The 15,092-nt window shown below is 49.9% G+C and overlaps 2 protein-coding genes across 9 annotated transcripts; one reads left to right on the top strand and one right to left on the bottom strand.

Annotated features, from left to right (window-relative positions):
• Positions 1-2,890, top strand: CCDC107 (coiled-coil domain containing 107). Of its 4 annotated transcripts, none has more exons than XM_010376321.2 (6): positions 1-207; positions 302-453; positions 2,105-2,165; positions 2,262-2,352; positions 2,451-2,527; positions 2,645-2,890. In XM_010376321.2, exons 1-6 carry the CDS (start codon positions 102-104, stop codon positions 2,866-2,868), a joined length of 711 nt encoding a protein of 236 aa, XP_010374623.2. In that variant the 5' UTR covers positions 1-101; the 3' UTR covers positions 2,869-2,890. The 4 variants fall into 4 exon arrangements, with proteins under 4 accessions (XP_010374623.2, XP_010374619.2, XP_030776028.1 ...); XM_010376317.2 differs by having other exon boundaries at positions 2,451-2,542; XM_030920168.1 differs by having other exon boundaries at positions 2,451-2,563.
• Positions 2,891-3,096: 206 nt separating this feature from the next.
• On the bottom strand, positions 3,097-7,007 carry ARHGEF39 (Rho guanine nucleotide exchange factor 39). 5 transcript variants are annotated; one of them, XM_030920164.1, is made up of 9 exons: positions 6,759-7,007; positions 6,453-6,547; positions 6,052-6,172; positions 5,687-5,805; positions 5,003-5,073; positions 4,627-4,755; positions 4,191-4,420; positions 3,858-4,023; positions 3,097-3,680 (listed from the first exon to the last, which is right to left on the bottom strand). In XM_030920164.1, exons 1-8 carry the CDS (start codon positions 6,894-6,896, stop codon positions 3,871-3,873), a joined length of 1,056 nt encoding a protein of 351 aa, XP_030776024.1. In that variant the 5' UTR covers positions 6,897-7,007; the 3' UTR covers positions 3,097-3,680; positions 3,858-3,870. The 5 variants fall into 5 exon arrangements, with proteins under 5 accessions (XP_030776024.1, XP_010374639.2, XP_030776025.1 ...); XM_010376337.2 differs by having other exon boundaries at positions 3,858-3,946; XM_030920165.1 differs by having other exon boundaries at positions 3,858-3,906.
• Positions 7,008-15,092: the final 8,085 nt, after the last annotated feature.

Raw genomic sequence — 15,092 nt, 5'->3', positions numbered from 1 at the left:
CCGCAGCGGGCCTGCTCGTGTGCGCGTGCGCATTGGGGCGGCCGGGCAACGCCGGATCGCTTAGGCGTCGCCCGCTTCATCCCTCCACCCGTGGGCCGGCAATGGCGGTCCCAGTTTCGCTTTTCGGTTTGGTGGGGCTGCTGCTTGTGTCTGCGCTGCCCGGGGTCCTAGGAGACCGCGCCAATCCCGACCTCCGGGCACACCCAGGTATCAGCGAGGGCTGCTGGAGAAGGGCCGGGCCTGCGCACGGGTCCCAGGCCCCACCCAGCTCGGCTGACTTCCCTATGTCCTCCCTCCGCAGGGAACGCAGCCCACCCCGGCTCTGGGGCCACGGAACCCCGACGGCGACCACCGCTCAAGGACCAGCGCGAGCGGGCCCGGGCCGGGTCGCTGCCTCTGGGGGCGCTTTACACCGCGGCCGTCGTGGCTTTTGTGCTGTACAAGTGTTTGCAGGTGCGGGACCGCCGGGGGTGGGGATGCCCTGAGCCCGAATCTCCCATGGGGGCGCCAGGGTACCAAGAGCAAGACACAGCTTCCCTCTCTGTAAAATAAAAACAAACAGTCTGTTGGCCTTCCAATATTATGAGGTTATGTTGAGGATCCAGGGAGGTAACGGATGTGAAGAGCGTATGGTGAATTGTAAATAAATAATGACCATCACATTTAGTTCTCCCACAATCCAGTGAAGAGTAGTCACTTGCTCGAGGTCACCCAGCGCTGGCAACTACTGGAGCTGGGATTTGAACCCAGCTAGTAGTGTCCATGCTACAAGAGTGGGGCCACCTTGGCACAGGAAGTTGATTGCTGCAGCGTGTTTCTAGAGTTCCAGATATGAAGTGGTCTTATGTTCTCCTTGAGAAGGAGGCCCTGAAATGTAAGTTGACAGTACATTTTGAAAAGTAGTACCTTCCACTGCTGTGTCTTTAGCCCTGAACCTATTACGCAGTTGCATTATAAAATAGAACCGATGGAACCAGTTTAGATGCATGAAACTAGAAGAAATAGCTAATAATGACCCCAGGTAGATGTGACAGGCTAGGATGAATGACTGAATTTAAAGATGAACTTTGAGGACAGACTAGTAAATTCTATTCTTGGACCTGAGTACAGTCTGGAAGAAACATAAAGTAGCAGCAACTCTTACGAGAGAGACTTAGGCATTCCAGTTGACTGAGTTCACTGTGGGATGTGACAAGCCACTTCCCAAATCAGTGCTGGGAACATGGCACTGTGCTTCACCTGTTGATCAGAATGCCCCTGGAGAATTATATTCGCCTCAGGGCACTGCTTTAAGAGCACTACATGTTCAGTAAACCACCAGAGAAAACCACTGTCAGTGAGCACTGACTGTAAAGACTGAAGTTACTAAACCAGAAAAGACTCAGGAAAGGGGGTGAGGGTGTGACCATTGTCTTCAAATTCGTGAGGGGCTGTCACATTGAGGAGACATTATTTTGGAAGGCTCCAGTAAGCACTATGGAAAGAAGATACATAAAGGACAAATTTTGGCTTTATGCATGAACTGTCTTAACAACCAGGGTTTTTGTTTTTTGAGACGGAGTCTCCCTGCGTCACCCAGGCTGGAGTGCAGCAGTGGGATCTCAGCTCACTGCAACCTCCGGCTCCCAGGTTCAAGCGATTCTCCTGCCTCAGCCTCTCAAGTAGCTGGGATTACAGGCACCTGCCACCACGCCGGCTAATTTTTGTATTTTTAGTAGAGACGGGTAGAGACGGGGTTTCACCATGTTGGCCAGGCTGGTCTCAAACTCCTGACCTCAGGTGATCCACCCACCTCGGCCTCCCAAAGTGCTGGGATTACAGGTGTGAGCCACCGCACCCAGCCACCAGAGCTATATTCAAACTGGAGAGAGTTGCTCATTCCTGGAGGTGTTTTTCAGCAAACTGAATGACCGTGTGTGGGACATAGGACATGTTGCTTCATGTGCTGGGTGAGGAGCTAGATAGACTACAATTGCTATTCTCTGAGCTAAAAACCCAGTCACTGTCTCCACCTCAAATTGCACTGTCTCCTGGCTGGCTCTGGAGACTGAGGTGGAGCAGAACCTTGTTGCTTCAGTACTGCCCTTTCCTTCTTCCACAACAGGGGAAAGATGAAACTGCGGTTCTCCACGAGGAGGCAAGCAAGCAGCAGCCACTGCAGTCAGGTGGGTCTAGCAGAAGTCTGTGCTGGGTAGGGGGAGATTAGGGGACAGCAGAAGATACGTAACCACTTCTGCCCCCCTTTTTTGCCTTATCCCCAGAGCAACAGCTGGCCCAGTTGACACAACAGCTGGCCCAGACAGAGCAGCACCTGAACAACCTGATGGCCCAGCTGGACCCCCTTTTTGAGCGGTGAGGAGAGCAATGATTCTGTTAATTTTTGGGGAATTTGTGGCAGGAGGGAGGAATGGGGACATAGGTTGGGAGCCACTGAGTGGACATTTCTTCAGTGTGACTACTCTGGCTGGAGCCCAGCAGGAGCTTCTGAACATGAAGCTACGGACCATCCATGAGCTGCTGCAAGACAGTAAGCCGGACAAGGGTATGGAGGCTTCAGAACCAGGTGAAGGCTTGGGAGGCGAGTCTGCTGGAGGTGGAGACAAAGTCTCTGAAACTGGAACATTCCTGATCTCTCCCCACACAGAGACCAGCAGATCTCTTCCTGAGGACTTTTGTTTAAAGGAGGACGAGGAGGAGGTTGGTGACAGTCAGGACTGGGAGGAGCCCACAAACTGGACCACAGAGACATGGAACCTATCTACTTCCCGGGAGGTGGAACGGGGGCTACGGAGAAGGTGCAGCCAGACTGTGGCAGAGGGCCCCAGTCACAGCCCTGGCTGGGAAGGAGGGACGACAGCTGAAGGTTGAGTAAAACAAAGTGTTTTTGTGATGGGGACGCTCCTATGTGTTTTTCCATCCTAGCTGGTTGTACACACCCATACTAGGTGCCTAAGGACAACTGAGCCTTCTTGAAGAGCTGTCCTTATTAGGACAAAAAGAGGCTGCCTTCCAGTGTGACAGCAGAGAAGATAGAGGGAGCTCCAGCTCTTTTCCTTGTATTCCTGAGGCCACCAGCATGCCGATGTTCAGGGCCCAAAAATCCCTTTTCTCATAGCAAAACTGAGACAGAAGGGTCTTTCCCCCCAAAAAGAAAAAAACTTTACTCAAATCCAGTGGAAAAATAAATGATAGAAACTATACACAACATAAAAATAGCCACATTTACAAAGCTGCAGCCTTGATAAATGATGGGCCATGGACACAGCATGGAGCTTATCAGTCCCAAATCCCCTCAGCTGTGATAGGGGCTGGTTCACTTGGGTCAGACTTGGTTTCCTGATTCTTCTTTTGTAATAAAATTTCTTAAATAGAGACAGGGTCTCACTCATTGTTGCCCAGGCTGGTCTTGAACTCCCGGGCTCAAATGATCCTCCCACCTCTGCTTCCCAAAGTGCTGGGATTACAGGCATGAGCCACTGTGCCTGGTCGTGATTTTTAAGAGTTGGTCAGGTGATCTTGAGTAGCTTGGTCCAGGCAAACACAAAGTGACCTTTGTCAAATCATGAAGGGTTCTATTTTGTTCAGTGCTGAAGAAGATTCCTTTGTAGTCCTGGCTGTGACCTATCCCTGAGGTATCCTGAGTTCTGGAATCTGTAAGACTCCTCTAGTTTTTCTGGCTGCTGTGGAGAGAAGACAGTCAGTTCAGGCACTGGCATGAGTGCTCTTTTCAGACAAAATCATCTGTGGGGTTGGTGGCTGGGGTGTGCCAGACCAATGTAGGGCATGAGACAGGAACTGCCTATTTCCTGCTTGTGGGCCTCATCACAGCACCCTTCCTGGGGGAAGACACAACTTACCTGATAGCCCAAGTCAGACTGTGGTACCAGCGTGACAGCTCCTCCTGGTCTGTGGACATAAGCAGTAGCTTCTCATGAGGGAAGGACAGCTAGAGAGAGACCACCTCTTAGCGCATGGCTCAGAAAGGTCCAGGCTAAAGCTGAAGCCCTTGCTGTTTCCATGGAGCTAATTCAGGGATGAGACAATTACTAGGTATAAAGCCTGAGCCCCAGCTATCCTCTCTCAATGTAGATGGCGCTGTTCCTATGAAAAGGGACCCAGACCAGGGAGATAAACCAGCCCATAAGCATCTGAGATATATTTTGGGTCTAGGGTTCCCACCTATTACTTACACTGAGCAGCCCACCACAAGGGCCTCCTGAGTGGCCAAAGACCCTGCTGAGTTGACACTGGGCCATGGGGTAGAGGGCCTTGCAGGCAAAGGTGCCACTCTGCAGCAGGTGCAGTGGAGGTCGAGGCTTGGCCATGAGGAGCACATCAGTGAAGAGGAAGAACATGCGGGGCCGAGGCTCCCCATGGGGAGGCACCACCAACAGCCAGCCCTGGCGTAGGAACCAGCGCCCTGGGGGATGGAAGCGCTGTTATTCTAGTGCAGCTTCAGGATCCATGGGAATAAGAGGAAAGGGAAGCTGAGAAAACAGGGGTTATGTGCTGGGTCAATACAGGAAGAAGGGTGAGTAAGAAAAGAGCAGCTGGTTGGCGTTTGGAGAGTTAGATAAAAATAAAAGACGGGGCAGTTGAGGTTTGAGGGGGAAGTAGGCAGGCTACCTGAGGTCAGCCCCTTTGCCTGGCGTCCACTGAGCAGAGCCTGGACACGCCGAAGGTGCTGGTCATTCTTCTGTTTCTGACCAATAGTGTGGACTCTCTGGGCAGTCTCACTTATCAGTCGGGCAGCCCCTGGAATAACATCTCCCACACCTTACTCCCCATATAACTGACTTTGGGTGGCATGGTTGTGAAAGAGGCTATTCTGGAGGGGATCAGGGTCAGGGTCTGACTTCTTGAAGAAAAGGCAGAGCAGTAGGGACACTGTATACATGTCACTGGAAGATAGGGTCATACCAGACATTGTTGGAGGTCAGAGTCAGAAAGGGATACAGGAAAGGAAGCCTCCAGCCTGCGTTGCAGAGGAGCAAGAACCTACGTGTGAGCTGTTGATGGTCAGGGCTGTTGGGACCTGTGTTTTCAGCCAAAGCAACGACGAGATTCTCATACCTGGAATTCAACAGTGGGAAGTCTGAGGGGAAGTACAGCCAGGCAAAATTCCCCCTGCCTGATGTGCAGATCACCCTCTACCCATACTTCAATTGCAAGGCCAGGAAAGATCTGCTTTTGGCTACTGTATCCCCTTCTTTCATGTAGGACTCAGAACCAGGGCTCACACCACACAGCCCTCTTCCATCCCGCACTGAAGAGTTAGTGGCAGACTAGCCATAGTTCAGGAGGCCAGACTGGAAGATGAAAGTTTATCAACCCAAGGAGGATGCTACAGACAGCCTGACTATAGCCCTTAACTCAGGCTTAACCCAGAGACAGAAATTCTAAGCCAGGCCAGCCCCTCATCTGAAACTTTTCCAGACACCGTGCCTCAGGCCCTAGTAGAGGCTCCCAATGTAAAGTTCCACAGTTCCCGCTGAGAGCCTCAGGCTGCAGACTCTCAGTACTCCAATGGGTTCACATTTACTCTTGCAAAAGGTTTTTAGAAGCAATTTGGCTCAGGGTCGAGGCAGGGCTTTGGGATCGACCCCAAGACATCCCACAAAGCTGAGGGCCGCAGTCATACAATCTCAAAGAGAGAGGTGGCTGGAATCAAGGGAAGTTCACTCACTGCTGGAGCCGCTGCAGAGGCAGAGGGAGTAGGTCCTGGAGCTGAAGGCCCCCAAACTCAGGGCGGCTTTCCTGAAGCCGCACAAACCTCCGGAAACCTTTATTTTTCTTTAGCTGCTCCTGGAGTGAGGGAGAAAGGATTGGAAGCAGGGAGACAAGCCACTCCTTATATTGCATTCATCTGTATCCACATTCCCAGCCTTCAGTAAGCTGTGCGCTCCTAAGAGAAACCCTGTCTCCCTACAGGGAACTTACCACAGAGCTGAGCACCCAGAGGGCTCTATAAATGCAGGAAATGTATAAAGTTTGGGTCTCCAGATGAAGGGGAAAAGTAAGGGGCAAGATTTGAGGTCATCTCCGGGTTACCTGCAGGGTGGTCTGGGATCTCTCTGAGTTGGCAGCAAATTGGTTATAGAGCTCCAAGTGGCGGCAGAAGCCCTCCAGCCCTTGGCCCCAGCATCCTCCTTCCAGGTAGGGAAGCAGCTCCCTGTGTGGGCGAGGACAGCAAAAGGGCAGCTATAGAGCCACTCAAGCACCACCTCATTTAGTTTTCATGAAAATTAATAGCACTAATAGTAGTGCTATTACCCCATTGTACAGATGGAGAACAAGGGCATGCTAAAGGCACTGGGCCAAGGTCACAGGTGAGGTAACTGGTGGATTCCAAATAGAACCTGATACAACATGAGTCTCTGACTCCAAGCTCTGTGCACGGCCACAGGCCAGGACTCTCCCTCCTTTCCTCTCCCTGTGCCCCTTCCACTTACTGGCTGGCGCCGCAGATGAGCTCCCAGGAGCCAAACAGGGCCTGGAGCTCAGGTGGTCGCAGGGTCCCCTTGGCTTTCAGGATCCCCAAAAAGTACTGCGGAAGGAGAGAATATGGGTTCCTAGCCTGGAGGAAGAGGAGGCTAACTAACGCCAAGCTCCCCCAGAAACCGCAGAAGTCTGCCCAGGCTCCCTACATGCAGAGGGATAGTCCAAGACCACCCTATTCCGGGTTACGGACCTCGCAGAGACCCTCCCACCCCCTGGGGTCCCTGTTCCATAATGGGAGTGTGTGCCAGGTACCGCACCGTGGTCACCAGCCCCAGCTGTTCTTGGTAGCGCCGCTCAGTCTCTAGCAGCTCCTGGGCGGTGCAAGCGCGTTTCCGCTCCCAGCGGGCACGCTGCTCTTGCACCGGGGACCGCACACCGGGGTAGTGGATCTCCATGCCTGGCTAGGGGTTCGACACTTCCGGCTGCAGCCCGCGGCAGATTCAAATCCCAACCGCTCTAGGGCGGGAGCCGCGGAGGCGGGGCCGGGGAGGGCAGCACGCAGGAAGGAGCATGCGCGGCGGCCGGCCGGACCGCGCAGGGTCGCTTTCGTCCTGCCCCACCGCCAGGGCGGCGCCTTAGGTGCGCGGCGCCGGCAGGGGCAGGGCGGGGTGGGGCAGCTGTGGGGCCCTCCTCTGAGTGGCACTATGTTGGAGCAGCAGCCTGAACTTTCAGTCAGGAGACGGGCTGCAGATGCTGGCAGGAACTTAGTGTCCTATCTGGAGAATTGGGATGGGGGGTGGGGCGCGATCATTACAGTACACATTCTGTCCTGGGCCCATGCCGAATGCCAGGGGGTCGGTTGTTCCCAGAATTGGCTAGGAAAAGGTATAGCCCTTTGAAGGAATGATATGAAAGTATTAAAAATGGTGTTGTGAAGAAGCTATTAATATGGGAAAACACACATAGTAAGTATATTGCTGAGAAGAAAAAAGCAGGCTACAAAGGTGTATAATATAATCCCCTTTGTATAAAATACATATAAAATGTTTGAAGGCGAAACAAGCAAAAGCTAACTGTGTGGCGGGCACGAGAGCTCACACCTGTAATTCCAGCACTTTGGGAGGCAGAGGCGGGAGCATCGCCTGAGCCCAGGAGTTCGAGACTTCATCTCTACAAAAAAAAAAAAGAAAGAAAAAAAAAAGTTAGCTGTGGTTTTTATCTCTGAGTAATGGAATTGAAGATAATTTGTTTAACAAATGTGTATTAAGTACCTAATCTGTATCTGTGCCAGGCACTGGATCACTGAAGCTAAAGGGATGAATGGGACAGACAGGGCGATTTTTTAAATTCCCTTATACTTCTGCCTTTCCCAAGTTTTCTACATTAAGCATGCATTACTTTGTAGTTAGAAAAAAAAATGTTATAAAAAAAAAAATGTCAGAAACTTTAGGCCCCCTCCCTACTGTTTGGGTCTCCTAGGAATCTGGACCCCAAGCCAAGAACCAGGGGATTGTCAAGGTTCTGAGGTCCCCACCACCTCCCCACCAGCTCTGACATTCTAAGAATTCTAAGAAAGAAATAATGCTGGGCTTAGACCAGGGAGGAATAACTTGAAGCGCTTGGTTGAAGGAAGGGGAGAGTTTGGATCAGACTGTACCTTGGGCTCATGTCCCAAGGAAACTGGTAGTGATACCAAATAGGTAGAGTACTGCTTACACTGTCTCAAGTGAATGTGGGACAGTCCACACACTAAGAGCTCGAACATAGAAGAGGAGAGATAATCCCGTGGTAATTGGTGTCACTGTGAGCCCAGGTAATGAGAGTAGACCACAACACCTGGGGTGCAGTTGGTGATGGGTATGTTTGTGAATGCTGCCAGTGTGTGTTAGTGCTTTGGGTGGGTGGGAGGGGGTGAAGAATAGAGCCTCCTGTAAGCATCAGTTGGGGAAGAGGGCAAAGCCAAGAGGACACACTGAAAACAGTTGGCGACAACTAATTCCCTGGGGACCAAGTCTCCCACAGAGCAAGTCAGGCATACCACACTCTACCTGGAACAGCTGCTAAACTCTTCTCCCACAGCCAAAGATAGGAGGGGCCAACAGGAGGAGGTTCAGAGGGTAGTCAGTAACCCCTTTATTCTTTATCCTCAAATTTTGCTTTCAATCCGATGGATGCTGGAGAAGCCCTAGGGATGCTTTGAACAACAATCATCAGTCATTCAACAAAATTAGGCTGAGTATGGTGCTTCACGCCTGTAATCCCAGCACTTTGGGAGGCCGAGGTAGGCAGATCACCTGAGGTCAGTAGTTACAGTTACAATGACTGTGTGCTTCTTTATGTGTTGTCGGAGACCAGCCTGACCAACATGGTGAAACTCCGTCTCTACTAAAAATACAAAATTAACCAGGCATGGTGGCACATGCCTGTAATCCCAGCTACTTGGGAGGCCGAGGCAGGAGAATCTCTTGAACCCGGGAGGCAGAGGTTGCAGTGAGCTGAGATTGTGCCATTGCACTCCAGCCTGAGTAACAAGAGCGAAACTCCATCTCAGAAAAAAAAAAAAAATGAAATGCCAATCATGTGCCAGGTCCTGTGCTAGGCATGAAGATGAAATGGTGGACAAGAGAAATATGACTCCTGCCCATAAGGAGCTTACACTCCAGCATGGCAGATACAGTAAGGAGTCACCATAAAATGAGGAAACATTACAAGGGACATGTAGGCTTCTACACAATCATGTAGTGAGGGGACTGATCCTAGTGTAGGAGTCAGGGAAGGCTTCTCAAAGGAAGTGATATGTGAACTGATGACCTGAAGGATGAATAAAACCTGGCTAGGCAGAGCTGGGCGCTGGCAGCAGGGGAAGTGGAAAAAAGAGTCAAACAGCACAGACAAAGGCCTGGACACACACATATACAAGCAAATGATGAATTTAAGGAACTGCTAGACGTTCTGTAAGATGAGAGCATAGACTGCGAGGGAGAGAGTGATGACAAAGGAGACTGGAGAGGTAGACAGAGGCCAAACTTAGAAGGAATTTATATCAGTAAAATTGTGATATAAGTAATAATAAATTCAAAGTGGCTAAACATTAAGATAATTTATTAACTCATGCAACTGAAAAGTCCAGAAGCAGGTGGGCCCTAGTGTTGGCCTAATCCAGCAGCTCAATCATGTTACCAAGGACATCTTTCCACCACTCCACCGTGCCTTCCATGGTTTTACCTTCATCTTAAGGCTGGCTTCCATTGTGGATACAAGATGGCTGCCCACAGTTACAATGACTGTGTGCTTCTTTATGTGTTGTCCACAGAGTTGGTTCCCTTAGCCATCAAATACTTCAGACAGAGAGCTTCACTGATTGGACCCCCCTAGGTCACAAGCCCGCCATGGAAACCAGGGCAATGGTGGCCCGCTGAAGGCCACGTCAGTTACTGTGAACCTTATCCTAAGAGCAATGGGAAACCATTGAAAAGCCTTAAACAGGGAGTGAGATCATGAGATGTGCCATTTTAGAAACATCACTCTGGTTAGCTGGACTCACTCAGCAAGACCTATCAGGAGGCAGTTGCAGTCATCCAGGTAAAAGCTGACGTAAGTGTGAGCAAAGATGAAAAATGTGGATGAAAAATTTAGAAGGTAGAATCTATAGGGCATGGTTACTGAATGCTAGGGTGAAGGAAAAGATGAAAGTAGAGATGGTGCCGGGCGAGGTGGCTCAAGCCTGTAATCCCAGCACTTTGGGAGGCTGAGACGGGTGGATCACGAGGTCAGGAGATCGATACCATCCTGGCTAACGCGGTGAAACCCCGTCTCTACTAAAAAACGCAAAAACTAGCTGGGCGAGGTGGCGGGCCCCTGTAGTCCCAGCTACTCGGGAGGCTGAGGCAGGAGAATGGCGTAAACCTGGGAGGCGGAGCTTGCAGTGAGCCGAGATCCGGCCACTGCACTCCAGCCTGGGTGACTGAGCCAGACTCTGTCTCAAAAAAAAAAAAAAAAAAGAAAGAAAGTAGAGATGGTACCAGGTTTCTGGCTTCTAGGCGGAGGGTCGTGCTATTCACTGAAGGAGAACGAAGAGAAGGTTTGTGGGGAAGACAAATTCAACCTGGGGCCTGTTAAACTTGAAATACTTGTGGGACATCCAAGTGGAGATGTCTTGGGTCTTGTCTATTAGGCAGATGGTTATGGGTCTGACATGGGGAGAGAGTCTAGACTGGGAATACTTGGGTGTCATCAATTTATAGGAGCCATGGGAGTGGATGGCACTGCCTTGCAAAGATAAGGAGCAGGATAAGGGCAAAAGCATGAGAGTCTTCAATATGAACTCATCCCTTCCCATCCTGTGCATCCACTTCAGTTACGCTGTACTGATGGTGGACTAAATGGTGGCCCCATAAAGACACATCCATGTCCTAATCCCCAAGACCTGCATATGTGACCTTGTTTGGAAAAAGTGTCTTTGCAGATATAATTAGTAAAGGATCTTTTTCTTTTTTTTTGAGACGGAGTCACTCTGTCGTCCAGGCTGGAGTGCAGTGGCGCAATCTCGGCTCACTGCAAGCTCCACATTCCGGGTTCGTGCCATTCTCCTCCCTCAGACTCCCAAGTAGCTGGGACTACAGGTGCCCACCACCACGCCCAGCTAATTTTTTGTATTTTTAGTAGAGACGGGGTTTCACCGTGTTAGCCAGGATGGTCTCGACCTCCTGACCTCGTGATCTGTCCACCTCGGCCTCCCAATAGTTAAGGATCTTGAGATGAGATCATTCTGGATTATGTTGGTGGGCCCTAAATACAATGACAAGTGTCTCAGTGAGAAACACCCAGTGGAGACACAGGGGCAAGAGAAGGCCATGCGAAGTTGGAGGCAGACATAGAGTAATGCAGCTACAAGTCAAGGAATGCCTGGAGACGCCAGAAGTTAAGAAAAGGTTGGCCGGGTGTGGTGGCTCAAGCCTGTAATCCCAGCACTTTGGGAGGCCAAGACGGGCGGATCACGAGGTCAGGAGATCGAGACCATCCTGGCTAACACGGTGAAACCCCGTCTCTACTAAAAAATATGAAAAATTAGCCGGGCGAGGTGGCGGGCGCCTATAGTCCCAGCTACTCGGGAGGCTGAGGCAGGAGAATGGCGTGAACCCGGGAGGCGGAGCTTGCAGTGAGCTGAGATCTGGCCACAGCACTCCAGCCTGGGCGACAAAGCGAGACTCTGTCTCAAAAAAAAAAAAAAAAAAAAAAAAGAAAAGGCAAGGAAGGATTCTTTCCCAGAGCCTTCAGAGAGAGTCCAGCCCTGCCAAAACCTTGATTTCAGACTTCTGGCCTCCACAACTGTGAGAAAATCCATTTCTGTTGTTTTAAGCCACCCAGTTGGTGGTAATTTGTTACAGCAGCCCTTGGAAATGAATAAAGATGGGGAGGTGGCCAGAACTACAAGTCAGCCTCAAGGTTCTATAAGGAATTTGATCAGTCTTTGCCCCCAAGCCATGACTTGGGAGAGGGAGCATTTTCCCTTCTACCCAACCAGTGAATAGTTTCCTCCTCTGCCATGCTGAGATAGGCAGAGACATGTTTTGGTAACATGACCCTTCAGTGTTTGAAAACACAAACCCTCATGAACAAACACTTGGCCTATAATAACCTGGATCAGAGAGGTCCTGATCAAGGTGTGGGGTGCCCTCGTCAGTCAGTCCTGAGTACACTCTGTCCCAACCTGGGGAGACTCAGGAAACAATAACTCAAACCTGTTTGAGGGTTTGGCAGGCTCCCAGCATGATCCAGGATCAGAGTCCACATTCTCCACTCAGATCAGAGACGAGAGAGACAAGGAGAGAAACGGAGCCATAGGGAATCGCATTTGGAAAATGAGTGAGCTGTAACAGAGAGCTGGATTAGTCTTTACCACATTCTGTCTTGTATAGGCCTGTCCAATTCAGATATTACCATGTACTTACATGTGTCAGGGGCCAAGCAAGGTCCAAGCTAAAGACAGAGCTGACCAAGACAATCAGCTGGCCATTCAGAGTGCACCCTGGACCACACTGCCATGGAGAGCTCTGAATTTGGCTCCAGAAATGGCACCCTAGAATCTTAGGCTGATTACATCTGAGGATGACCATTTGGAGGACAACTGTTATTCAGCCATATATATTTTGGTGTACAATATGACAGTCATCTGACCACACAGATGATTTGGAGTGCCACAAAAATGTGGTGTGAGGCCAGGCATGGCGGCTTACGCCTATAATCCCAACCTTTTGGAGGCTGAGGTGGGAGGATCACTTGAGGTCAGAGGATCACTTGAGGTCAAGAGTTCAAGACCAACCTGGGCAATATAGCAAAACCCCGTCTCTGCAAAACAAATTAAAAAATTAGCCAGGGGTGGTGGCTTGTGCCTGTGGTCCTAGCTACTCAGGAGGCTGAGGTGGGGGGATCACTTGAGCCTGGGAGATTGAGCCTGCAGTGAGCTATGATGACTCCACTGTACTCCAGTCTGGGTGACAGAGTAAGACCTTGTCTCAAAAACAATAATAATGTAAAAAGTTATGTCCTGTTTATGGGATAGCTGTGGTTTGACATGCACAGGTCATTGACAATGAGCTCCTTGAGGGCAGAGACTATATCTTAGTCAATTTGGTATTTCTCAAGCACCTGGCAAGGTAATCTACAAACAGAAAATGCTCAATAATGGCTGTTGAATAAAAGACTGACTCAATCAAGTACTGAGCCCTGCCCTTATGGAGCTGAAGGCCGTTAGAGCAGATAAAATGTCATAAATCACCCTTATATGAGTTAGATGGTGGACAAGGTTATTATTGAAGGCAGGTAAAGAACTGGGTTGGCTCAAAGATGACAGGGATCTTTTCTAGTCTAATGGTAGAGGGTTGGTTAAGGAGTTTCCTGAAGGAGGTGGCCTTTCATCTGAGTCTCAAAGAATAGAAGGGATTAGACAGGGAGAACAGTAAAACTTTTTTTTTTTTTTTTTTTTTTTTTTGAGATAGAGTCTCCCTTTGTTGTCCAGGTTGCAGTGCAGTGGTGCGATCTCGGCTCACTGCAAGCTCCGCCTCCCGGGTTCACACCATTCTCCTGCCTCAGCCACCCAAGTAGCTGGGACTACAGGTGCCCGCCACCACACCCAGCTAATTTTTTTTTTTTTTTTTTTGTATTTTCAGTAGACACGGGGTTTCACTGTGTTAGCCAGGATTTTTTAAAAAATTATTTTCTTTTTTATTTTTATTTTGAGACAGAGTCTCACTCTGTCTACCAGGCTGGATTGCAGTGGTGCGATCTCGGCTCCCTGCAAACTCCACCTCCCAGGTTCAAGTGATTCTCCTGCCTCAGCCTCCTGAGTAGCTGACATTACAGGTGCCTGCCACCATGCCCAGCTAATTTTTGTATTTTTAGTAGAGATGGGGTTTCGCCATTTTGGCCAGGCTGGTCTTGAACTCCTGACCTCATGTGATCTGCCTGCCTTGGCCTCCCAAAGTGCTGGTATTAGAGGCATAAGTCACCACACCCAGCCAGTAAAACTATTTGCAACACAGCAGCAAGTGCACAAGCACTGACCCATCAGAGTTGAAGGTGGCTGAGGCACTCAAGTGGGCTCCTGGGGACTCTGTTATGCCAGGCAATACCTCTTTAGATAAGGGATCAGGAGGTCTAGAGGCTCCCTAAGGAAGAGCTAGGGTAGCAGGGGCACCCTGGAGCTAGGGACCATGGCTATATGCCAACAGGATTAGAAATATCTTAATATATTTAATTAACCTACTCAACCATATTGGTGTGTACTTACTGAATATTAGCCCTAGATGGACCTGAAATGGCCTTATTCTCTTGTGGTTTATTGAAGCCAATGGAGCCTTACTAGAATGTGAGCTACAAAACAGTAGAGCTGTTCTCTATTCAATGCTGCATATGTAGGGCCTAGAACAGCACCTGGAGGACTAGAGGAGGCTTAATAAATTGTTAAAAGGGCAGACTAGCCAGGGGTGATGGCACGTGCCTGTAGTTCCAGCTACTTGGGAGGCTGAGGCAGGAGGATCACTTGATCCCAGGAGTTCTGGGCTGTAGTGTAGTATACCAGTCAGGTGTCTGCACTAAGTTGTGCATCAACCTGATTGCCTAAGGATAGTTGAACTGACCCAGGTGGAATTGGAGCAGGTCAAAACTCCAGTAGCAGGGTCACACCTATAAATAGGCACTGCCCTCCAGCCTGGGCAACATAGTGAGATCCCATCTCTAAAATAAATTTTATTTTATTTTATTTTATTTTATTTTATTTTTTTTTTTTTTTTTGAGATGGAGTCTGGCTCTGTCGCCCAGGCTGGAGTGCGGTGGTCGGATCTCAGCTCACTGCAAGCTCCGCCTCCCAGGTTCACGCCATTCTCCTGCCTTCGCCTCCCAAGTAGCTGGGACTACAGGCGCCCGCCTCGTCGCCCGGCTAGTTTTTTTTTTTTTTTTGTATTCTTTAGTAGAGACGGGGTTTCACCGTATTAGCCAGGATAGTCTCGATCTCCTGACCTTGTGATCCGCCCGTCTCGGCCTCCCAAAGTGCTGGGATTACAGGCTTGAGCCACCGCGCCCGGCCTAAAATAAATTTTAAAAATAATTAGAAAAAAAAAAACAGCCTGTAATCCCAGCACTTTGGGAGACCA

The sequence above is a fragment of the Rhinopithecus roxellana genome, chromosome 16 (assembly GCF_007565055.1).
Source record: "Rhinopithecus roxellana isolate Shanxi Qingling chromosome 16, ASM756505v1, whole genome shotgun sequence".
Lineage (NCBI taxonomy): Eukaryota > Metazoa > Chordata > Mammalia > Primates > Cercopithecidae > Rhinopithecus > Rhinopithecus roxellana.
Note: the sequence above shows the minus strand (reverse complement) of the source record. Positions and strands in the feature narration are given on the sequence as shown.